Here is a 25370-nt window from a genome sequence, read left to right as displayed (position 1 = left end):
GGTTTGCAAGCATCAACACAGACTCTCATCTCGGCACACACTTAACATGTCTTTCTAAGCAGCCACTCATTACCGAGAGCTCTCATCTAAAAAAGAAGAAGCGCTGTGCGTGGAAGAGGGTGTGTTCAGGAGGCAGAATTACAGATCTGCTGTTAGCAGAGACAGAGCAGTCCACAGTCTGTTTCCCACAACAACAAAAAATAAATCACGATTTATCACGATGAGACAATTTTCGGTGTCACCGCCAGACTGCTCCGTCCAAGAAGACTGGCACCTCCAAAGAAAGAAACATGCGTGCATTCAAAAACGTGCACGACTCATATTCACACACACACACACACGCACACACACACAACTTTGCAGATGGGTGCTGGATTAGCAGGCGAAACACAGCATGCGTTCTGCAGCCAAGCATAGTTTGAAAATCCAAGACGGGATAACGTGTCTGGCAAAGGAAGGTAGCAAGCGATGACTGTCGAACAAACTGTGGAGTGGGTCTGAATGAGGGTCGGCTGGCGGAAACCAAATGAATGCATGCAAATAGCCCAGTTAGAGATATTTGTAACTATGACAACATAGTTACTGGAATAATCCGCCTCATTAAAAGCTGAACTTAAGAGAGCTGTGTGAAAGCGCAGTATGTACTACCGGCAATTAATAACTCAATCATCAGCTCCTTCGCCTCAGTCAAAGGTTGAGGTTATACAATGAAACTGTCGAGAGAGTTGCCTTTTTAGGGTATTCAGCAAAAGAAATACAATTATATATCTTGACAGAATTGATTCCGCTTTAACAATGCTGCTCTCAGTTCACGTGTTTAGCAAGTAAGTAAAGTAAAAAAAAGCGTTGAGACACAAACAGAATGATTAAAGTGGCAGCGAAGCTCTTACCACATTGTTGCTGATTTTGGGTTTGCTGTTGATGATTCTCTCCTCAGCACCGATCAGGCCGTCTAATCCAGACATGGCGGAGCCTGTGGGAGGTGAAGGAGTGCAGTCAATAACAGCAGAGCAGCACAAAATAAACAAACACACAGGGATGGTGGTATTGATGGTGGACAGCTGCACATAGATATCCAGCTCTTCTCCTCACAAATCTCGCGTCAGTCTCCTGAGTGCACTGTGGACAACAAAGCCCTTTCTTCCATTCTGCACAGTGTGAGCAGTGACGCCAACATGACACTGACCGGACATTTTCTACAAAAGGCCCTCTCAATGTTTTGCATAAATCAGCTCTACAAACACCCATTGACTAATTAAATGAAACACTTCTAAACAATTAAGGGTCACTTATGTCCAATTTCATGGTCAAAGCTCTGCATCACTGTAGTTTCTCACGTACAAATCCTTCATAGCTAAAGAATTTTGGGTTTTGGCGAGCAGCTAAACCAAATATGCACGTTAGACTGATGGTTCTGGAATAGACATAGGATCTATTAATACACACACACACTAGATATACCATGAATAAATCATGAACTGAGAGAAGAGAGAGCAAACGGGATAGTGAGGGCAAGGTCCTGCTGAGCAACGGACAGCAGCAATGAGTCCGGCGTCGCCTTATTGACTGCCGCTGTGGCTGCTCAGCCAATGCCAGACGCGCAAGATTAGCACAATTGCCTTAAGATTAAGCGAGGAACAATGATGTGTATTTGCGATCCTCACTCAAGCAGGAGTGACGTCTGAAACGCTGGCAGGTTATCAGATGGTACTGCCGGGTGCACATGGTGTCGTAGCGAGCCACAATAACACACAGCACAATGGGAGTGACCTACATGGGAGCAATGTGACCGCTCATCTGCACGGATTTGAAAAAGTGCTGAAAACAATCCGTCCATTACTTGACAATGAATGCGTCGAATATTCTCTGGGTCAGAATGCTGAAACTCTTGCTGCTTTTCACTCTTGTTTTCCGTCACTGTAATTTTGGATAAGTGAAAACAGCTGCAGACGGACAAAGTTCCATGAAAGAAGAAAAAAATAGCAGGAGGAGATTGTGCATCGATCAAACAACCAGTGGAAGGTGTCTCTGTGTTCACGGGGTAAGATCACAGAGTTAAGCCTGGATCAGACGAAACAGGTGAGGTAACCACATCCCCGTCTCAGATTTTAGAGGACAAATTGGGCCAATTAAGATTGGGCTGTGGGTCAGCAGCGGAAACACTGAGCCTCAGACAGGACCACTAAATCACACAGCTCCTGTCAGAAAGAGGGCGACTGATGAGAGGAATGAATGTGCGGGAGGAGGAATAATTAAGCGAGGTGGTTTGACAAATGCACTGCGGACGGGATGACAGCGAGCACATCACTGAAGAGTCTCTCTGAGAGGGGCAGCTGGCTGGGACCGTTCTCTACCACTGCTTTGCTATTCAGCATGAAGTGATAATCCTAGTAGGATGAAAAGCAAATGAGCAACTGAAACTCAACCACGCAGCCCATTTGAGTCATCAACAACAACAACAAAAAAAAGACGTAGAAAGTGAACCACCAGATGGCTTTTGATAAAATATAAATGGTGGGAGAGAGAGGATCCCAAATTGCACCAAGGATTAGGAGAGCGGTGGAACAAAAAAGAAGATGGGAGAAAGGAGGAGTAAGGGTGGAGGAGGGGGGGGGGGTGCTGCAGAAAAAACAAGACGCAACAGAGGCACCAACCTTTCTTGAAGGCACGTGGGGAGTCTGATAGGTCGCCTTGGCGTTAGAAATGAGCAACAGAAAAAAAGAAAAGAAATGGGGAAGGAGAGAAGAGCGTTAACTTAGGTGAGAAGAGAGAAGGCAGGATTATCAAGCTGTGTTAATTGAATAAGAAAAGAGTCCAGCAGGAAAGAGTCTGAAAAATATATTTGAGACGGAACCAAAAAAAGCGAGCAATTTGCAAATTGGCTGGCTCGGTCTAAGCCCTCTGGGGTGTTGGCATGTATATCAAATGTTCCTCGGGGATTTACTTGTAATTTGCCTTCCATCTCGCTGGAAGCGTTCGATCCATGACTTTTCTCTCTCTCCTTGAGTATTCAATCTTTTGTTTGGCAGAGATGTGACTATGAAGAGAGCCATAACTGCTCGTTTATTACCCAAAAGCTTTTGGCTCCAGCTCAGCACCAAAGCCTGAGGCTTTGTGCATTGATCTGCTCTACAGTAGTGCTGCGTTGAAGGCCACAGGGAGCTGTGCATGCACAGATAAGTCCAAACCCGTGGCTTCACATTGTAAACTATTCTCCCCAACTGTGCAACAGTTCTGGCGCGCTTCGGCACCAATGTCCTCCAGAGAGACTTATGTGCTTGGCTCTATTGTCCTCCACACAGCCACAGTGTTGTTCCTGATGCTGCTTGTGACCGGGTCTGAGGCTGGAGCTGCTCACCCTCTGGCTCCAAACGGGACCCCAGGGATGTGACCTGGAAGGGCCGGTAGGGTTTGCCCTCGGACACGGTGACTTCCACGCTCTCCTCTGATGACACGGTGACGTCCGGCTGTGATTCAGAGATGGACGACAGGAACTGGTCCATGTCGGCTTTCTGCTCCTGGAGTAGCTCGTCTGCAGAACGGGGCAAATGACAGAGTATGAGATGACCCGGCACATGCTCACGCCCGTCAGCGTGGGACATGGCAGCAATGTGCAAAATGATTGTAGTTTTACCAATTATTGTAAACAAGAGATGCTGCGGCGAGAGACGTCTGTTCCCTTTTCTGCTAACTACCAATTACTATGTTTCTGAGAGCTATTTCCTGTGTAAATCTGCACATCTCCCACCAGGATGTTGCATGGTGAAAGCTGTGACCCAGTTCTGTCACTGCACCCGCTCCATTTTAAATCTGCGCTGCAACACCATGGTGCCATGGTTCTTTTAATGAAACAAAACACCAAATTACTAAAACACGCCGGACGTTGCCTGTCTTACATGAAACCAGTGGCGATAAATACATTCAAAAGACTTTCCAGCTTTGGATCTAATCGTAAAAACGAGAGCTGGTGGGTGAGCAGAGACCCTTAAAAACTAATTGTGGCAGTATTATATTTCCATGCACAAATTCACACTGAGAAAAGGACAATGCTGTTCTCTGTGTCTATGATAATTGGTTTCCAGGCAGCGCTAAAGCCTGTCTACAAGTCTCCAGCTACATTTGTGTTTCTTTTTGCACAAGGAGAAGACAGGGTCAGAGGAAATGTGATGTATTGGCTTTATCTGTCTGGCACATGTGCGAATTCCATCACTGTTTTCATTTCACTTCATTTTTTTTATTGCAGCACGCTGTCCCTCCTCCGAGCGGCCTCGGGGCTTCTGACTGAACACGACTCACCAATTTCATCCTGAATCTCCTCGGCCACATATGGTACTTTGTAGAGCAGAGATAGACTCTGGTTCATCCTCTCCTCGATCACACGCAGGTGGGTCATCACCTGGTGTTGGAAAAACAGACGGAGAGGGTGCCATGTAACCAGAATCCTTCTGTCTTTTTATGATAACGACTTAGTAAAACTGCTTCTCTGTACAGAAACTATTTTGTTAATGGATGATTCAAAACAAAAGACAAAATGATCAAGGTTTCTGATGTACAACATTATCATTTACACCCAAGACTGCAGCAAATTATTGTCATTTTAGATCAAACTTAAGTCTAAACAGCGAAAATGCCCTTTGTAGGTCCCCAAAGCCAAGGCCTTTTCTTTCCAGGTTCACTTTTGTCTGAACAATAGTGACTATTATATTTATAATAGTGATATATAATAGAGAAAAGCAGAACATTCTGATATTGGAGAAGCCAGAATTGTTTTTTTCCACTTATGAATCAGTCATTAAAATGGTTGACGGATAATTTGATGGCATATGACAAATCCATTAACTGAATACTAATACTTTAAACACTAATCCAAGGACAGCAAATTACAGAGTGATTTGTCAACTATTACAATAAAACATTCATCACAACAGAATGTATTCGAAAGCTAAGATTATTGAATCAGAAAATATACACTTATCCCAGAAAATCCCACTAAAATTCTCTTGAGTTTATTGGTTTGCTGGTGAGAATACTCGTCTTGTCACCTAGTAGATTTGTGGCTTTCAGGTTTGGAGATTTGCACAAAGAAGCCGGAAAAACATGACGGTGAAGTGAGATAATTCATGTGAGAAAATTGAAATTCATCTTGAGAAACAGGTGTCAGGCGGAAGAGACAATACAAACCAAAGAAAAAGATGAATGACATCACCCCAACACATATGATAAAGGAGACAGCAGACGACAAAGACGTTATCAACCATTGCCGGGTTGTCACACAACACAAATATAATTGTTATTAATCGGTGCAACCAAGAACAATACTTTAAAATTAGGTGACTATACAGCACAAATGTGAGGACCGACAGCGAGCTGTTCTCGGACCAGAATATAAATGTTCTTAAGCGAGAGAGTCGTACATGTTCACAAATGGAACCAGAGCCGTCAGAACTGTGCTTTCCGCTTGAGAGCATATCTTCTGAAGATGAACTCAGACTCGCTTGCAGCCAGCCAGCTTGCAGACATAAAACAAGTTGCTGCATGTGATATTCAAATCAGGCTTGAGTCTCTGAACTGACTTGACAGGATCTCCTGCCTGTCAGTCCCGATGAACACCAGGACACTCTGGGTAGAACAACAAACTCTTTTGATCCAACAGATACAAAACTTGATATATTCCAAAAAGTCTCCAGTCTCCTAAATATGGTTTCTACTCGCAATATGATGTTAAGAGAGGAGGAACATTTCCACATTTCTGCTGCCAAAGTGCTTGGCAGAATATGAAAAACTACCAGCCACTGAAAGAGCTGACCAGTTCTTGGCAGGCGGTGTTTATTTCCCACTATGACGATTGACTGCTTTAATCTTCAGACACACGGCTGCAGTGCACCAGAGCCTGCAACAGATGGCAACAATGCACCTTTTCCCCCTGCAAGATGCAGCCCCTGTGGCATCTTCCCCTTGATGTTTAACAAACAATCCTCATTATGAAGATGACATGTCCCAGTGTTGGTGTAGAGATATCGATGCATCAACACAGCTCTCCTGAGCTAAACAGAGTAGGCTTTCATGAAAGCAAAGAATCCTCTTGATCCCAGAAAGCCACATAACACAGTTACATAAAGCCCAGCATGCCCTATATTTACAAAGGAGTCTTTGTGTAATGCACTTCGAAGTCAAATGTCAAATCCACAAACAGTTGCAAACCTGAAAATGCAGATTTGAACATGCTGAAGTATTGGAAGGGTGAAGAAACACACAGGAGCTTTACAAGTAAACACTGTGAGAGCCCGGTAATACAGATTGGCTTCCCATGACTCAGCACAGAGGCTCCCGGCCTCCCAGAGCCTACGACTCATCCAAATAGTAACCCTCTGGTCCCTTCCCCTCCTCACAATGCTGTTTCATCTATCTGCCATATTATCTGTAATGGTGGAGGATGACTAAAAATGGTGTCAAAGGGCTGTGACACAAACAGGCGAGTGCATCTAACAAGGGAGTTTCCAGCCAAATCCCCGCGCAGCAGCTCAGAGTCCAGCATTATACAAGACCTGTGCAATGTTAATCTTCGGCTGAGGCTTAAGTGAATGAAACACTCGCCCTCATCTCCGTCGGTTGAGCCTACTCACTCCTCCTGGGCTTCAACTCAGAGAAACACACACTCTTTCTACCTCCTACACACTTAAAACAGGGCAGAGAGTCGCAGGCTGAGACATCATTATCCCTCCCATGTCTGAGCGGGAATAGGAGGAGTGGAGGAGGCTGAGTGGCTCTGCATGAGGTTTAGATTTAGTGACACAGCCTCTAATACAGTTTGTTGAAACTAGCGTAGGAATGATGCAAAACATATTATTGCAAGGTACCAATGAACTGAATTGAACTATACAAACCTAAAGGACTTCACGGATAATACATTAATTGTAGAAATCTGAGATGTTACATTTGCAGGTTACGTCTTATCAAATGTCTGGATTAGATGCTTTTCTCTCTTTTTGTATGTGCAATATAACACTGACCTGCGACTTCATCTGAGCGGCCTTCTCGGGGTCCACAGCCAGGACGTGCTGGTAGTGGCGGATGGTGTGTTGGCGGTCCTTGTTCTCAGCTCGGACGTACCTTCTGAGGGCCTGCAGGATGCGGTGGGGCTGAGCGGGACACAGTGGGAAGAAGAGGGGAGGTTTGAAAATCATTTCTGTATAATACTGACTCTCAGAGACATCTGAGGTCTGGATATACAGCGAGTGACACGACAATAGTAACTTCTCTGAAGTCGTATCAATCAATTGTTCTCTGCTAATTTCATAGCTCTCCAAGTGATGTTTATCGTTCTCACTCTCTTGACATGTTTTCATTCAGATTTCGGGTTTATTTGATTTTAGCTAATAAACCGTGAAATGATAAAACGATACGACCCAAAAAACACTTAGTAGTGAGCACATTATATTCTACTTGAGATGAAAAATAACTACAATCATTTTCTTTCCCCTGCATAGTCAAATGGGATGGGAAAAAAAAAAATCTGTTATATGATATGTCATAAAATCTTCACACCACAGACGACGCAATTACCAATTTTTGAGGTGTAACAGAAGCAGGATTAGAATTTACTGCACTCAGGTCAGGTTATAAATTACACTTGGAATATCAATATTTTAGTCCCCTTTGGGTACAAGCCCAACACTGGTGGTTAGAGAAGGATCAAAAGACTATTAGGTAAGAGGAATATAAAAACAAAGAGATTACAGCTGTGGGTTCAAATCTGATTGACTTTGTGCTCATGGAGGATTTTGGGATGCGTGTTTTTCTGGATACAGCAATCCCTTCTCTTTGTAATGAATTGCAAGTGGACAGAAGGTCTTTTGACAAGGTATGTGATTAGCCACAGGCCATAAGTAGTGCACTGTTTAAGTGTCGTCTGATATAAAGGTGTGTGTGTGTGTGTTTGCACATGAGTGGAGGGAAAAGCAAGAGACAGGTGGAGAGGTGAGGAGAGGATAAAAGATGAACCCAGAGGCCAGTGTGCGGTGTTTACCCTGGGGGGGTCGGCCTGCAGGGCAGCCAGGTAATTCTCCAGGGCCAGACGACGGCGGTCATTCAGCATGGCCTCCACCCGGGCGAGGTGAGTCTCCACCAGCTGCTGCTTCTCGCTGGCTGCCTCCTCCTCCAGGGACTCCACCATGGCTTGGAAGTGCTACAAACCCCAAAAAAAAGAAAAGAGGAAAGAGTAAATATGTCTCCCGGTTTCACTCATGTCGCCTCTCAGGCTCATTTAGAAGTCTCCCCATTCACACTGTGGCCTAATTTAGCCTTTGAGTGATAAAGATAGAGCAGCCAGGGAAAAGGGATATTTAATGGCACGGGGAGTGAGGGACCTAAGCCGCCATATCTCACCCAAACAAAAGAGACAAAGGAGGGACTCCCGGGGGGAAGGATCAGTGTCTTACCTGGATCAATGTCTGCCTCTCAGCCTTGGGCAGGTTCTTGGCCTGGCGATCAGCTTCTTCCCACTCTTTTCTTACCTGGAGTGAGAGAGATGGAAATGAAGCCAGATGTAATGTGTTCCTAACGCACCTGTTCCCTCAAACTGCGTTCATCAGTGATTTCTGTAAATGCAGATGGATGGAAAAGAAAGCCTTCCATTGCACAAAGGAATATTTAGCGAGCAAACCGACGAGCTCAGTTATTTAGCCTTGAATTCTCTCAGGCAGAAGCTGCTCTCAGCTGCACCCCAAAAAGCTTAAAGCAGTTTTGAATGAATTTGTTTTTTCAGTCATTAAAAGCGGAAGCGACCTTCAATCATTATTGAACACAATCTTGCAATTGGGCTCTAAATACTTTAGGAAGCCGTCTGATCAGTTCAGCGCTAACACTACCTCCCCGTGTATTTCTACTGCGAAGTTTGAAGAATATCTTTGCTCAGGCAACACACCTGTTAATGCTACGGTTTCCTGAATGGTTGTTGATATTATCTTCATATTGTGCAATATAGCAACACACATTTTCCATATTGCCTTTTTAATGAGGGGAGCGGTGTCGTCAACTGGACCCGATAACTCACCCTCTCCATGCGGTTGCGGTGCCTGATCTCCAGCTGCTCCTTGGCCCTCTGGAAGCGACTGTGCTCCTTGTCGTCGGCTGGTGTCTCAAAGTAGATGTCCACATCGTCGGTGGGCTGAGGAGTCGGTGGCATGGCTGCGAATTCAGAAACAGATGGCGAGCGGTCAGGGCTGCAAACTGACAACAACGCAGACAGACACACAAACACAGAGACAGACAGAGAGGCAGACACACGTAGGCAGAAAGACAAACACAGAACGACAACTGGGAAGACTGAGAAAGAAAGAACGAGAGACAGAGAGAGAGTGAAAAGTCGAAGGCAGATTGAAGTTGGACAAACATCCTCACAGAAGCACTGCTCTCGTTGCCGTTCGTCCACCCTCAGTAACTCTGATAAATGTAAAAGAATCGGACAGTCTTTCCTTTTGGATTCCTTTCATCTTCCCATTGGCTTTCTGCTGACAAGTCGCGTCTCCAACACTAATGTGAATATCTCTGTGTTGGATGGCCGGGTCATCTGGGGCGACGCCAGAGGGCTGTGTTCTGGGTTCCTCGCTGTACAGTCACGCAGGACTCACTCCCTGCGCCGCTGCAACTCACACAAACTATCACGCTCCAGGCTCGCAAACAGGAAGAGACCTCATCGTTTCACCTCACCGTCAAAAACAGGAGGTTAACGGATAAACGCATCGTCGCTCCTGCTCTGACCTTTATTGCCGCAGCTCCTACGGATTCTTTAATTTTCTGACGTGCAAGAGACCAAGTGGTTTTGGCCATGAACTGCGCTTGAACTGATGGTACGCGAGTCGTTGCAAGTGGCAAACGAAAAGGTGATTTCGGAGATGCAAAACTCGTGGCAGTGCTCTGTGAGCGGCAGACAGAGAGACGGGTGGTTCACAGGCAGACAGACAGAAACAAGAAACAAATGGCAGGAGACAACAGCGACAGGCAAACAGAATACAAAAATACTCATGCGTGCATATGAATGAACAATAAATTAAGAAGGAAAAAGAATGTCATCCATCCATTTTCATCCGCTTTGTCCGGGGTCAGGTGATAATGTCTTATTTTTGATATTTGGTGTTTTTGGAGTTTTTACTTTTGTATCCCAATTGATAACTTACTTGGAAGGTAGTAGTAGTGAAGGTTAAGGGTCAAGATACATGAGTCATACTAGCATGGACCATGTGAAGGCAGCTGTACGAGACATTGTCCTCTGGACACAACTGTCTAAAAGTGATAGAATCATAATTAAATATTACATGGTAAGTTAAGAAGAGTATGTATCTGAGCAATAATTTAATAGAATAGCACATGGTATGAACAAACTGTTCTTTTAAATTACATATATCTGAAATGTAGGCTCAATTCATTTCTGTCAGATATAGTTAGTATTGAAAAACAGTTCTAGTTAAGTATTAACTGAAAATAATGAGCCAGTGTGTGCCATGAATGAAAAAAAAAAAAGCTCTATTAGTGAGTATCTGGATGCTAAGTGACATTTTATTTATACATTATAGGTATTTACCAAGCAAAAACACCAAATATGCTTTGGGATTTAAATAGGAATTCAAAACGTTGTTTTAAATTTTAAATAAATAAAAACTGTTGCCCTGACAAAGCAAGCAACATGCAACATTTTCTATAAAAAAATAACACATTGGAATACAAAATGATGGATACAAAATGATCATTGGTAGAAGCACTTAATGTATCAGTGGAATAATATAGGAGATTAAAATGATCTTGAGTGAATCCAGTGGTTGTTGTGGAGGTGACAACTCCAGCAGTAGGGATTTGATGAGTGACAGCTGAAGGCTGCAGAACAGGTGTTCTGCTTATAAGTCAGTGACAGCCTGAACTAAATTATTCTGAAGTGAAGACGATACAAACAGAGAGAGAGAGAGAGAGAGGGCTGCTGTCAAACCAGCCTCTGTCTGGTGAGACTTACTCAGGCGCTTGCACACGGACATGCAGTACTCCTCTGAATCGAAATTGTTGCGGTTGCCGGCGCAGCCCCCGTATATGAAGCGGACACACTTCTTCTGGCTCATGTCGAAGTGCCAGCGGGGCATGGAGGCACGGCAGGGGCCGGTCTCAGCCTCCAGGGTGCACACCGCTGCCAGGGGACAGCTTGTTAGATCATCCGGCCACTAGGGGCAGCACTTCATTCCAGTCTCAGTTACAACACTCTCGGAAACTACCGATAAACACTCCTGACCTCTACCACATCTGCAAATGCGATTAAACAAAACAAAAAGGAAAAAAGTACTGGAGCAACTTCTTTTTGTACATGTAGAGGAACTGGCTATAAATAAGGCAGGAGGATTTGTGCTTGAGCAGCACAGTGCATCCCAGTGTCCGCTGTGAGCTGAAGAAAGGGGCTATTGCTGATGCATACACTTAACTAATTACAGTCTGGCTGAGATTTAGAGATAACTACCTATAGATTAAAAGTTAAAAAGGTTTGATTACATTTAAGTGACAGGCAAAGAGCCCATATGGGAGAGAGAGAGGGAGAGAGGACCGTAGAAAACTACTCATTACAAACCTTTCACTTTCTGCAGAGTCTTGTCCTCATCTTGGCTCTCTGACATCATTTTGTTGCTCTCTTTCTTCTCATACTCGTCCTCCTTATCTGCCTCCTCGTCCTCATAGACATAGTGGTACTCCTCCTCATCTTCCTCGTCTTCGTCCTCGTCCGCCGGCTCCTCCTTTTGTGTGGGCTCCACATCCGCTGGTGTCTCACTGAGGGAGGGAGAGAGGGAAGCAGAGGTGATTGAGTGAAGGGATGGAGGCCAGGACGAGCAGTGATTTATCAAACGAGTCAGAGCAGCTGCCATAGGTCAATGTCAGGACACTTTAATTCATCCAGATGGCCAGTGATACCTGCCACTTCGCAAGACACAGGGACGCAATGATTCAAGGACGAGCCTTTGATCAGGGACAGAACCGTAGACCGCTCACCTGTCCTCGTCGGCATCCTCGTCATCCAGGTCGGTCTCGTCGATCACGTCAATCTCCTCATCCTCTATCTCCTCCTCTTCGTCGTCGTCGTCGTCCTCCTGGGAAGGTAGGGAAGCGGGAGCGGACTCCACAGCGCGAGAGGAGGGGCAGCACACGTACTCGGTGCCGTGGAACTTGTCGATGCCGCATGGCAGCAGCATGCCGTAGCTGTGCAGCACCGTGGAGCTCTTGGCACAGGCCTGACAGGGTGGAAGGAGAGAGCGAGAGAGAGTGATGATATGCAGTGATGGCGCTGCTCTGGCTTCTAGGCCTCTCACTACGTATCAACTGTAGCTTTGACAAGGTGACATTTGTTTAACCTTTATTCATCAAGGGAAAGGACAACGTCGACAGATGGAGGAGAGTGGGAGTCCCAGTGGGAGGAAACTGCGGACGTTTCATTCTAGTCAAGTGATATTGATGACATGCTCTATTAATGTTTCTTAGCTTTTGTTTTGTATAGATTTGAGACCATGAATACCCCAATTTTAATATACTAGCACTAAAAAGAGACGTGGTACTCTGCAAGAAGACAGCATTACCTGCAGCTTGTAGTCCATGATGTACTCTTGTCTCAAGCATAAAACACGGTTCATGTAAGAATGCTACTTTGAGGGTCAAATGTTCTACTTTAAAAAAGGTCAAATGTCCCCCCCCCCCCACATGTTGTTTAAACCTTTTCCTTTCAAGCAACAAAGCTACAAAAACCAGTAAAGTATGAACACATCACAACCCTCAAGTCAAAGAAAAAAGTCAGAAAGAAATCCTGGTTTGTAATCCAATGTTCACCTGTGCATAACTTTTCATGATTATATTATGTATGTTAAATGTCAATCATTATCTTTTAGGTTTACATATCTTGGCAGGTGTATACTAGCTAATCTCCTGCATCTATCCACCAGAATACTAACACACAAATGATTGAGTTGCTCGTTCTCTTGTCACATACTGACTAAAACCATTAATGGGCCACACTTCCAAAATGTCAAGCAGTCCTTTAACTGAAGTGCTATTTTTCAACAATGCTGTGCTTCACATAGCAGCTGATGGCTGCTGAGAAACGGCCTGTTTAAGAACTCAGAGTCAGTTGTCGAAGGAACTGAGATTGTTTTGGAGTCATTTTTCTAACCCAGATTTTCCCACCGGTAACATTTCTTACTGCTCGGCTGTAAGAAATGTGTTACTGAATGTAGGTCGTTTGGGATGTCACACCATCTAAGGCTGCAGATGATACTCGGATTTGTAAGAGTAGTCATGAAGCACGAGGCAGGGAGAGACAAGAGCAGAACGTCGTCGTCAGAGAGGCCCCCAAGGGCCAGCTATGAAGCTGCTATGGAGGATTAGCTGCATTACAGGCAAAACACTAATCTGATTAGGAGCTGATTTGTAAGGGCTCTCAGCCAGCCTGAAGCCTCTCACAGAGGCAGGTGGAAAGATATTAAGAAGGGAATAGGAAAGATTGGAAAGCAATAACAGTGTGATCGTAATGACAGCGAGAAGGGACAAAACATCTGTTTAGTTTAATTTCTAAAAAGGTCAAATTGATGCTGAACATTTCCTCTTCCTCTCACAACGTTTGGTTTCCATTGCGCCGCTATCTCGGACATTCAGCCTCCCACTGTTTCCCATGAAGTAATTCCTTCCTTACCTCTTTGGCCACACTGTGCCACTGCTGATGGCTGACGCACATGTCCATACGCTCCTTGTGGAAGAACTTGCACTTCTCTGGAACCAGAAGTACGTCACTCACAAACTCGCCCACTGTAACAGCAAATCACACGGACCAACACGCCTGTTAGTCACACCGGCAATCTGTGAGAAAACTGAAAAGATTACCTGACCTGTCAGGGTCACTGCTTAACAACAGAGCCAGGGTTATAGACAATAACTTGTCTCGAGAGACTAAAAAAAGGAATAGCAGATAAGAGGAGTGGGAAAAAAGGGCACGATTCAATAATTCATAGATGCCTGGTCCTTTACATTTCATTACGGCAGTATAACAGAAAGGGCATTTGACACTTGAACATCTGCCAGTGCACCTGAAGCCAAGAGGGATTCATCTCAGCTCTGGAGCCAAACCTATAACTCTGCAATCAAAATGGCAGAGGAGAAAATCAGGTTTCACGCCGACTCTTTTAAGGTACTCTCCCTGCAGGTCAATGATATCATTTCCTTGATGAATTCAATTCGGTGATGTTTTATTCATAGGACGAGCTGACGGAAAGCAGATCTTGGGAAAAATAAATGACATGAAAGGTATCTTGTGAATTCCTATGAATAGCTGCTGGTTGAAACCCCTGCGTGTGTGTAAGCATATGGCGCAGAGGTCATACGAAAGATTAAAAAGGACAGCGAGTGCTTATTGGCTGGCAGTGTGACGAGACGCTCAGTAAGAAACACTGCCGTCAGAAACGGATGGAAATCCGGGCGGAGAGAGAGAGAGAGAGGAAGGGATGAACAGAAGGTTTGGGGTAAAGTCCAGATCCGAGTGGCTGAGCAATGGGCGGACTGAAAACAGACCAATGAGGGTCTGAACTCGAGAGGTTTCACGGTGAGAGCTGGGAGCCGTCTTATAACCGCTCATTTAGTGGTTTGCCGGGACCTCGGCCTCAGGCAGAGCTGCTGGATCGCTTCATACGAGCCAGGCGAGGCCGGCCGGCAGAGGGTGAAAAAGCAGTGTTTTGGAAAATGAGAGGGTAGGATAGGAAGAGAGCTGGAAATAGCAAAAGGCTCAGCAGCTGCTTCTCATCTCCACCCAGAAGATACAGTAACCCCTTCATCCCCCACGTTTAATCGAGTACTGTACTTGAATACAGCTACACATGTTGTCATTGCACATGCTAAACCTTGTTTGGTTCCTGCAGCTTGTCAAATAAGAACATTTTTTTCTATTTGTATTGTTGTTGTTTTAAATAGAAAATACTGGGGCGCAGGACTAAAACAACACATTTAGCCTTTGAGTGATAAACACTCAGCTCATTCTCCTAAACCTACTTTTAATTTACTACACTTTAGCAGGTAATATTGTATTAATATTCAATTTATTTGGCAGCTTTATTGTCTTTGCAAATTACGAATTTGAAATGTTTAAGCCATGACCAGCTTATAAAGTATGATGCGTTGTTATAGCTTGCCTAAACTACCCAACAGTACATTAAGCTTATATTAACCTCCATATTGGCTTGCTGTGGCATTTAAAGAGCATAATATAATATAAAACATTCAATAACACTTTAAAAGTGTCCATTCTGCATGTGCTTTTAGTTTTAATAATAATAATAATTTACTACATTTATATAAGTCACATTTTGATCGCATAGCTTTCTTTGTAATAGTCACTTTATGTGGTTTTATTGCTACTTTTGCCGAAGTAAACGGATCTTAAAATGTCTTCTGGTGCCCACCTCCCTCTCTCCTCTCTTCACACCCAGAGAGAAGTAGAGAGAGACTGACTCCCGGTAACCTTCAGCTCCATATCCTGCACACCGGATGCTAACTGATTCACTCACTCACAGACTCACACACACACTCACACACACACACAGTCTCTTCATTTCATCTCTGTCTCCCTCTTTCCCCTTCCCAGGTTGCTTTGCTTGTGAGGTAGTAGAGTGGGTCTCAAGCAGACGCCATATGCAGTCACACTGCAGTGGGTGATGGATGGTGGTGTTTGGAGAGCAGCTGTGCCTCGCAAGCACTCCTGCTCGGTGTGTTTCTGTGCGTGTGATTGTGTACGAGAGCATATACACTCCTCTTTCTCTGTGACCTCCTCTCCACCTGCTATATTCATCCGCCTTTCCTTTAACCTTCCGCCAATCAGACAACCTCACTAACACTCTCCAGTCCAGAGAATTGTCTGCACTGCCGGCATCTCTCGGTGGTGTGAAGGTAAGAATACACCCGATGCACCAATGATACCTTCAGTACTCGGAGGCGACGAATTAAATTAAGCACCGACCAAAATCTGCTCATCGGCAGCACGGCTATTGTGTTTCAAGGACTTTCCACAGGAAGCCTGCTGTAATTCAATTTAGTGTAATCAGTGTGAGATCTGAACATGAAAGTGCACTTAAAGATTTAATTTGCGATAGATTATATCCGTATTATGCGTTCCTCAGACAATACTGATTATTTATTAACACTAATGTAAGTGTAACTGTTGTCTCGTGTCGGTTCTTGCCATACAGTTTGAGAAGGACATCAGGCTCCAGTCTCGTGATTTTGATTTCTGACAGTGTGGCTGCCCCTTTGGTTACATTTGCATCATGGACTGGACCGTTAAAGTAGAAAACATCTGATCCGCCATCATGAAAGGACTAAATGGGGGAGACGTGACTGAAACCTGGAAGAAGCTGGAGGTTGGTGTTACATAATAGAAATAACATTTTCATTGTTAATATCATTTTTATAACACCGAGCCTTAACCAACACTTTAGGACTTTCCCAAGTCTTACCTTTAGCTAACCTTTCACACATGGTTAAATATGTTATACTGTCACACAATCTTACAATTGTGAAGGACAGTGATCACATTCTTGTCCACAACACTTGATCAAAATCCAGGCATATTTAATTTCCAAACATTTCCAGATGCATAGGAGTGTGTCGAGTCAGAGGTGTGGAGCTCTTAAAACAAGTCTGGTTGTGTATCCCTTATCAACTTATTCCCATCTCAAGACCCAGCCCTTGTGACGATATCAGGAGTTGTCGTTGTGCGCGCTGCACCTTCATTAAATAGTCAACAGGAAAAGCAAAGTATGGGTCATGTTACATATTTCAGTTTTGATCAAATCTCTGCCTGAAGGAACTTTGTTACTGAAAAGGTTGAGATCAGAGCTAAGAATATGATATATTGCTGACAGCTATCAACAGCAATAGCTCTACTCATAAAGCAATATTATCTAAATATAAAATATGTCTTTTGAAAGATCTATATCAATATATTTACCCAGAAAATGTTTTTGCACACATGTACTTTGTCAGCAAGAAGCATGCAGTCTGTACCCTCCCAGTGTGTTTCCCACACAATTTAAAAAGTCACACAAATGCCACTGACTGTTCTAACCATTCTAGACATAATAATGGAAAAAAAAATCTCCAAAATAATCCTCTGCTGTTTAACAAAGACATCATGCTGCAGGGATTAAAGTGCCATGGGACAAAAACCACACTCATTTCCAATGCCATTGTTTGGGGACAGGGAACAGGGATTGTGGCTCTGAGACTGAGCCGTTGCATAGAAAGATGGGAAACAGTATAACCCATCTCTCCCTTTCTACACTGAGCGCTTCCATTATTAATATAGACCTATTAACTTGACATGGGTGCTGGTCTGGCCCTTTTAATCACATCCTTCAAGCTAGATCCCTCTCCCTTTGGTCTATTTGATTTCTTTTTCATTCTCCAATACATAATCTACACTGATGAATATGAGGCAGAACCTCTGATGTCCACTTTTCTGCAACACTATGTGAACATCACGAATAGTTAATAATTCAAAAGGACACCTCATCGGGCTTAATATGATAGAGAGGTCTGCAGATGATAGGCATTGTGAGTTGGCAGAGGCCTCCTGTGGCTTGTAGCATACGATCAGAGCCCTCCAATTAAGCCCCTTACATGCTCCATTACATAATTAAGCAGAAGCCTTCTTCTCGCCAACACCTTATGTTTATTGCTCCTTCTCCATCTGTCTTCTCTGTTCTCTCTGACCAGACACCTCATTTGCAAATCAGCAGAGTAGCCAAGAAGGCCTTTGTAATTTGATGAGGCATGAGAGCGCAGCTATCAACGATGACAAACAATGTCCGAGAACAAGCAATTTAGCTATTCAATTAGGTAATTTGATTCTTTCAATTACATGGTGCTGTTGCTGAATCAGGATCAGAGATCTTGGTTTGTTGATGAAGGCAACAGTCGGCCCCAGTGAAGTCACAGGCTATCAGGTGTGGCAGGTAGTCAGAGGGAAACAGCTCCAGGATGTAAGATGAGAGCAAACTGAGGGAACACTGGAGTCCGACTCTGCAACTTTTCTCATCTGTATTCCTGTCTCAGCCAAAAAGAGTAGCTACTCCAGTTGTGGTGTTTGCTGTCCCATGAATTTCCCAAAAGCCTCCTCTCTGCATTTGCCAAAAACGCTCTTGAATGGTCGCCCATTTCACAGTCCACTGCGACTGCTAATGGCTTTTCCCCCAGAAAGCGGCACAACTCAATCAGCAAGAGGCTTTTGGACAGAGGTAGGGTGCCGGGAAGTATTTGCAGCATAGAGGAAGATGTTTCTTCCTTCCTAACATAGCTGGACAAGTACAAAGAATAGTCCTGTTTCAGAGCTGAATTTCTCTCTTATTGCAATCCTCCGAGGCAGCAGGAGTGTGCTGTGGTTTTATAAGTTAGGGAGCATAGAGACATGTGGCCTGCAAAGTCTGAGGCGCTATTTGACATTTAATAAACCAGGATATATCCATGTTGCCACTGCTGATTACATTGAGGCTGCAGGAGACAAAGGAGGAAGAGAGGTGTGTCTGATAGCACAGGCAAATGGAGAAATGGGGAGTAATAAAGCAGGCCTCCTCACAGACCTCCCTCTCGCTGACCCTGTGTGTCTGTGTGAGTTTATGGCCACTGTCTGAGGGGGGAAATAAGATTGTGCTTTATTGCTCAACAAGCCTCCCCAGCAATAATGCCCCCTCCCCTTTGGCATCCATTAACATTAGCTCACATCCAGCCGGGATTTGCTCAATCTGCAGCTGAAGGCAAGGATTAGTCATCTGGATCAGACGCGATATTGCTCTTTGTGTATCATCATGTATTCTTTCTCTACATTGAATGAAGGACCGCTATAGAAGAGGGGGATGGGACACACTTGACATGAAGGGTCCTTTACAGCCACCAAAGTGGTTTCCCGCCGGCACTTGAACTACTCATGAAAGTAAAAGCTTACCTAAGCATTTGTAAGGCACCACAATGTGGGCGTGTCCTTTGCACACCTTCTTCTCCTTCTTGCACCAGTTCTCAATTCGGATTGGCTGGTTGGCTTCCACCACGTTTGTGATTTGGAGCTCGGGATACATCTGTTGGAAGAAGCAGCAGAGAGTGTGTACTAAATAATGAGCGAGGTATTTTGTATGTGTGAGAGAGAGAGCGAGAGCGGTGATAAGTAGAGCTCCAGTAGGATTCTTTCAACCACGCTTTATATTCTCTAGATGCCATCTGCTCGACCATAAATGAGCACACAATTTACACTTTCCCGAAATGCCATCAAAATGTCATCAATAAATGTAACTGAAGCTTGTGGGGAAGGTTTCTTGAAAATATACAACCCTGCTTTTTTTCTTGGACAGCTGCAAAATAAAATGAGCTACTGGGTTTAGGAGATGCAGTAGGAACAGGTCATTAAGAGGCAGAATATCCATGTGATGAAAGACAGCTAGCAGCGAGAGAAAATGATAGTTACAGGAACTGCTAATTGAAATGCCACCCACTGTACTTTAAATCATGTCTGTCTTTCAGGAGCAGCTCAATAGTCTCTCACATGACAAATCACAGTGAAAAGAAAACTGACACAAATCAAACACTTACACAGGTCTATGCAACAGCCAGAGCTGGTGAAGTAGTGTTACACACTGGGGAAAACTTTGGTCGACGGGTGTCGAGGTGGATGGGTCCAACAAACACGGGGAATTGAACCAGCACACCAGTGTTCAAGTCCCAAAGTGTTGTTGTACAGTGAGCTTTCCCTAAACCTAGTGACGTTTTCACATACACAAATAAATAGAATACTTTTTGTGACTATTTCAAGGTACTCCCGTGAGATTGGGTTGATACAATCTACCTGCAGTTATTTGATCTTATAGCAACAACTGAAAACAAGGAAACAACTAAATGTTACTAAATGCAACAAAATCTGTCGGCAACTCTCAAAATAAATGAGGGGCAGCTGTGGCTTCCAGGTAGAGCGTTTCAAAGTGTCCTTCAAAGTCAAAGTGTCCTTGGGGACAAGATACCGAACACAAATTGTAAGTGTGAGTGTGTGTGAATTTATTTCATGACAGCATCTGGCATCAGTGTATACATGTGTGTGCATGTGTGTGTGTGTGTGTGTGTGTGCAGTGTATAGTGCTTTGAGTGATCTTTATATTAGCGAGGCGCTTTATAAAACTCCAGTCCATCTACCCTAAACAGCAAAACTTAAGACTTAATACTCAACTAGATATTTCAAAATGGGGGCCTTTACATAAAACGAATATTGCATATTTAAATTTACATCTAAAGCAAAATCTTTTTGTAAATCTCACATCATGTCAAGAACATGTAATACAATTAAAGAATAATTGCACTTCTGTACATGGATGAAGACCTCCACCTTCAAGTAATTTCCTTGGCTGCAACCATGATGACAACCCACCGTTTCTGCCCTTTTATAACTTTAGCTTTGGCACTTGAATATCACCACGTCGCTGAGACAGATGGGAAAGAGATTAGAGATGTGTCTATGTCAGTGACTCACCTCCTGGCAGTACTGCAGCACGCCCTCTTTGGTTCCGACGCAGCTCTGGCTTCCAGATGGGTCGGGTACCCAGCGGCCGGTCTGAATGTTGACATGCATGTTGAGCTTTCCGCAGAACATTGCCACTTGTGGCTCCGCCACGGCAAACCCTGTGCCTGCATTGGCTGCTAGCGCCTGTAGACAGACAAAGGAAGAGAGAGAGAGACAGAGAGAGAGAGATTGGGGTTAATGCACTCAATAATTACAGAGACCATAAAAGCTGGGTAGTATTATGGCTAACTTGACTTCAGAGACACGGTCTGCCCGTCTCACTTTTCTCATAAACTTCTTTAGGAGTCTGAATCCTTTAGGTTTTCAGCTCATGTACTGCAACGGATAACTGTGCTCGGTGTGATGGAGCAACATCAGAACTGCCCGTCAATGCTTGGCTGCTACTGTGACTCAACGCTGCAGTGCCGAGAGCAGGGAGGCTCAGACAGGAGACAAATTAATTGCACCTCGGGAATGTTTGGCTTGGTTGATGGTTAAACAAGTAAGGGTTTGATTGGATTTGTGCACAAGGTTTTTTGCTCCAGTGCCCATTGAGTGAGTGAGAGGCTCCGCGCAGAGAGAAAGGGAGTAGAGAAAAAACTGCAGTCCGTCATGCCTCAAAAACCAGGACATTCCTAGTTGAGGGCAGAGCTTCACTCATCCAGGTCTCCTGGGACCGAAGTCTTTCAACAAAGAATAGATCATTTATTCTTCAAGGTAAACACTGATGGCACTGACTATACTACTGCTGTACTGCTATACTAAAAGAGGAAATCTGCTATCTTTCACCCGTTGTCCTTCCTGTCGTCATTTAGCCCTCAGGAAGCAGGAACACCCCTCACTATACAACCACCCTGCATAGAAGATGGACACCAACTCTCCGAAACTACTGCGTAATCCCTTGACACAGGGCAGTGCCTGCATCAGTCAACTCATCATCTCCTCATTGAGACAATAAGTCACGGCCTGCTAACACTCGCCTGATGCTGTGGCGTCACAGCACGGGAAACTCTTATGAATCAGTCAGGCGATGTAGCTCTGCATGCCAAACTATCGCAAAACACACACCAGGGAGCCTCCAGACAGGAAGTGGAACGGAACTGATCCCCTCTTGATTGTCATAATGTCATCAGGCTGGGTAAACAGGCTTTAGCCCCATAGAGAGATCAAGGGAGTGAGCGGGGAGTGTTGTCTGACCGAGACGCATGCAGTGGTGTCCTCTGCAGCGCAGAGCCAAGGAGAAACCAGCTGAAGTGGAGTCTTGAGGAACAGTGCGTTAGACAAAGCTTTCCATCTAATTCTGCGCAGGCTCCCGGGTTGATAATAGTCGCAGAACAGAGTAGAGCGAGGACAAAACAAGTGCTGTGTAATCAGCAGTTGGCTGTATCGTGTGATGAGCCGCACAGCCAGCCAGAGCTGAGTCTGCACGCATGCACGTAAACTGAATACAGCTCCAGCCACATGCATATATTCAGCCGCACAAGCTCTTTGGTGCCCGCGCAAACACATATACGCCAGCCACACATGCACATGTTCGATCATGTAGGCAAGCGAACACACACACACACACACACACACTGGACTTTCTTGATTTGGTCCTCGAGGCACGACAGCTTCAGATTCAACCTCATTCCCCTTCTTCCTCCATCTCCGTGTCTTTGTGCCGCCGCACTCCTCCCTCTCTGCACCACCACAGGCTTGTTTGCTCGCCTCCCTCTCATTCCTTTGTGAGATTGGCTCGGGAGGTGGGGTGAGAAGCAGGGAGGTGGGGAGGCAATGAAGGACACAGAGAAGCACGTTAGGGAGGAAGACAAGGGAGGTAGTGACAGCCTGACCACAACTAGACTCTGCGGCCGGGAAAAACAAGTGTTGGAGGCTTTTCTACGGCCCTTTGACTGCACTAGAGACATAAAGTCTCAGTGTGTCTTGAACTCATCAACTGCAACAAAACACAGTGGAGGCAGAGTGGAGGAGGTTTGTACCACTGTCTTAAATCTGCAGTCACATGCCTGTTTAGTACTTAAGAAAAGAGCTGCTCTGGGTCAGACTTGCACAAAGAAAAGCGCCATGGGGATGGGGGAGCTGAGAGACACACACAGAGTGAAACACACAGACACAAAGGCTTGAGGGGGAACAGCAGGGCAGAAGAAATCCGTCTGTGGTCCATGGCTCATCACCAATACCTGAACCAGAGCGATGGCTGGCCTCAGGTAAACAGACTGGACAATCAACTTTGTTCTTGAGACGTGTTCGGCGTTTTGGCCTCATCTCAAAGCTTGTCCTGGGTCGTGACTCAGACTTGGATAACAGCGACAGAGAAATGTATTTCAAGACCAGTGGAGCACACAACAAATGTCATCCCTACAATTTATTTTACATCATCCCAGACGGATTTGTTCCGTCGGGCAGCGAAGGCCGCTGAAATGGAATCAGGAGAAGAGATGAGAAGAAATAGTTAGAAAAGTTATTCTGATTCAGATGGGAGCTTTGGATCACTGCAGAGTACATGCCACAGAGTTTTGGTCTTGTTTTGCTGTTATTTGATGCTCCTGGACTCTTCCCTAAAGGTCACATGAAATAACTTTGACAGTAATTTGCTTCTGGGTTTCAATTCAGTTTATTTTATATAAATCCCAAAAACAGAATTTGCCTCAATCTGTACACATGACATCCACGTCCCGGGACCTCTCATCGGATCATGGAAAACTCCCCGAAATAAAGTTAGGTTGATCTAGCTGCTGATGACATTGATGATCAAACCAACACCTAAGTACACACCTTCAGACTCATGTAATTGTCAGCGCCAGCCAAGTTTTTATGTGAAGAGAAGGGTTGGGTGTATTGCCACAAGATCTGTAATCACATTTTACCAACTGAGATCAAAAAGATGAGTCATCATCAACATTTCGACAGGTTACGGGGAGAGAGAAGGGTGTGATGTGGATGTAAAAATACTTCCAGTAAAAAAGTCCTTTGGAGATTTAGTCAACAAAACATAGTTAAGAACAATGTGTTTTCATTGACTGTTCTGCTTTTTCTTGAGTTACAGCTCTTGTTTTGGTCTAGACACACACAAACACACATTTAAGAGAGAAATATGGCACCACACCTAAAAAGCATAGTCATCGGGCACCCATCTCTCACTACTGACTCACCATGAGATGTTACATGATGTGTAAATGTGAACACCTGCTGCTATGTGGAGGTTTAGCAAGTCAGATGGAGAGACAAAAGAGGGAGAGGGAGTGGAAGTTGGGAAAAGGGGAGAGGCAGTCAGTGTGGGGGGAAACACTGATTAATAGGTTAAATAGACAATAGCAGCAGGCAACATGCACTGATTGGCTTATGTCCCGTCTTGACATATTATTCTCAAATGAGCGGAGACTGTAATGCAATAAAAAACGCTGCGAGGCGCCGTGAACGCGGGGGAGACAAGCCTGCCACCACAGACGCTTGTCAAGAGCTATGTGGGTTGAGGATCACTTCGCTCATTTTCACTCTTTACTGCAAACACACCAGTCTGTTGCTGCTTTCCCAGTCTGCCTCAAGCACACAAACACGTTTTATTAGCTTGCTCTGTGTTCCGAGCCCGGTTTCACATAAAACAAGCTGAGACACGACAGTGCTCGTCAGAAGAAAAACAAAACCCATGGAGCATGGCATGCACACACAAACTGAACTCCTTTTAATCCTCCCAACAGACAGATTATCACACGTCTGTATCTTTAATGACAATTCATTTCTGCCTGTGGATGACTGACAGCGAGCAGTGTGTAAATGAACGCGTTCATTATGTGAGAGTGCTGGACATCGGCGCAATGAAAAAACACTAGATCATTTTGAAAGTTTTACAAAAACAATAAAAAGCGGGAAACAGTCCCTTTAAAGGAAAGATTCAAAAGAAGGAAGAGAAGCCCGGTACCTTCAACCATCCAATTACATTGATTTTGTATTGCCCGAAATCACACATTTTGTACACATGCTGATTATGCAGATTGCATGCAGTCAGCAGCAAAACATGATAGAAAACGACTACAACTACTGGCTCAAACTTATAATTCACAGTCAGATTCCTTCATACGTTTTTAGAAAATTCCTCCTGGACCAGTACGGGTCAGTTATTACATGACCTCCCACACAGCATCTGGCAAACTCCAAAGAGACTAATCCAATCTGTGTGTGCCTAAGTGTGTGTGTGTGTGTGTGTGTGTGTGTGCGTGTGTGTGTGTGTGTGTGGTCTCAGGTCAATCACTCAGGGCAGCATGATTAGCAGTGTGTGAACTCAGGACACACTACAAGAGGATATTGGTGAAGGGTAAATAAATAAATGAGCGGCGTGACGTTCAAAACACCTGGGCTCGAGCCCTCGTTATGATCCTCCAAAACACACACAGAGACTTTGAAAAAGCCAAAACAAACCAAACACAAAACTCCTCTGTCACAGACTAATGAACAGGTTAGGTGGTTGCGTCTGGCTGACATTTCAGACAAACATAACTTCTGATGAATCGCCTGCGTTGCATACAAAACAAAAAAAACAGAGCTTCACTGTGGACTCGTCCGCAGGCCTCCCTGATCAGTGGCAACTAGATTCACTCTGGTAGAGGTATGCTGACGCCTCCCAGACAGTCTGGCCCTTCATAAAAGCAGCTCCAGAATGAGGCACCGGTCAAAACACGTGGGTTCCCAGAATGCTTAGTGTCCATGTGACTGCAGAGAAATGCCTGGCACCGTTAATCCACCTAATCCATCCATGTGGTGAGTTAATACTTAAACA

The 25370-nt window shown here is 44.6% G+C and overlaps 1 protein-coding gene across 5 annotated transcripts in view; it reads right to left on the bottom strand.

The window, feature by feature from the left end:
• The window catches only part of aplp2 (amyloid beta (A4) precursor-like protein 2), a 48696-nt gene that overhangs the window by 4285 nt on the left and 19041 nt on the right, over positions 1–25370 (bottom strand). For 2 of the 5 annotated variants that reach the window (XM_068584075.1, XM_068584077.1), the window contains exons 2-15: positions 20564–20737; positions 18998–19127; positions 13706–13818; positions 12019–12257; positions 11603–11799; positions 11003–11170; positions 9053–9186; positions 8439–8513; positions 8027–8185; positions 7011–7139; positions 4297–4396; positions 3359–3532; positions 2655–2690; positions 891–973 (exon numbers count right to left, since the gene is read on the bottom strand). In XM_068584075.1, the coding sequence (XP_068440176.1) occupies positions 891–973; positions 2655–2690; positions 3359–3532; positions 4297–4396; positions 7011–7139; positions 8027–8185; positions 8439–8513; positions 9053–9186; positions 11003–11170; positions 11603–11799; positions 12019–12257; positions 13706–13818; positions 18998–19127; positions 20564–20737 (1911 nt within the window). The remainder of the gene's footprint in view (positions 1–890; positions 974–2654; positions 2691–3358; positions 3533–4296; positions 4397–7010; positions 7140–8026; positions 8186–8438; positions 8514–9052; positions 9187–11002; positions 11171–11602; positions 11800–12018; positions 12258–13705; positions 13819–18997; positions 19128–20563; positions 20738–25370) is intronic. The other 3 variants (XM_068584076.1, XM_068584078.1, XM_068584079.1) reach the window with 2 other exon arrangements.

Source organism: Clinocottus analis, unplaced genomic scaffold (assembly GCF_023055335.1).
Source record: "Clinocottus analis isolate CAN_PGR_092001 unplaced genomic scaffold, fCliAna1.0.p SCAF_2, whole genome shotgun sequence".
Taxonomy (NCBI): domain Eukaryota; kingdom Metazoa; phylum Chordata; class Actinopteri; order Perciformes; family Cottidae; genus Clinocottus; species Clinocottus analis.
The sequence above is the reverse complement of the archived record's forward strand: the minus strand, read 5'-3'. Positions and strand labels throughout refer to the sequence as shown.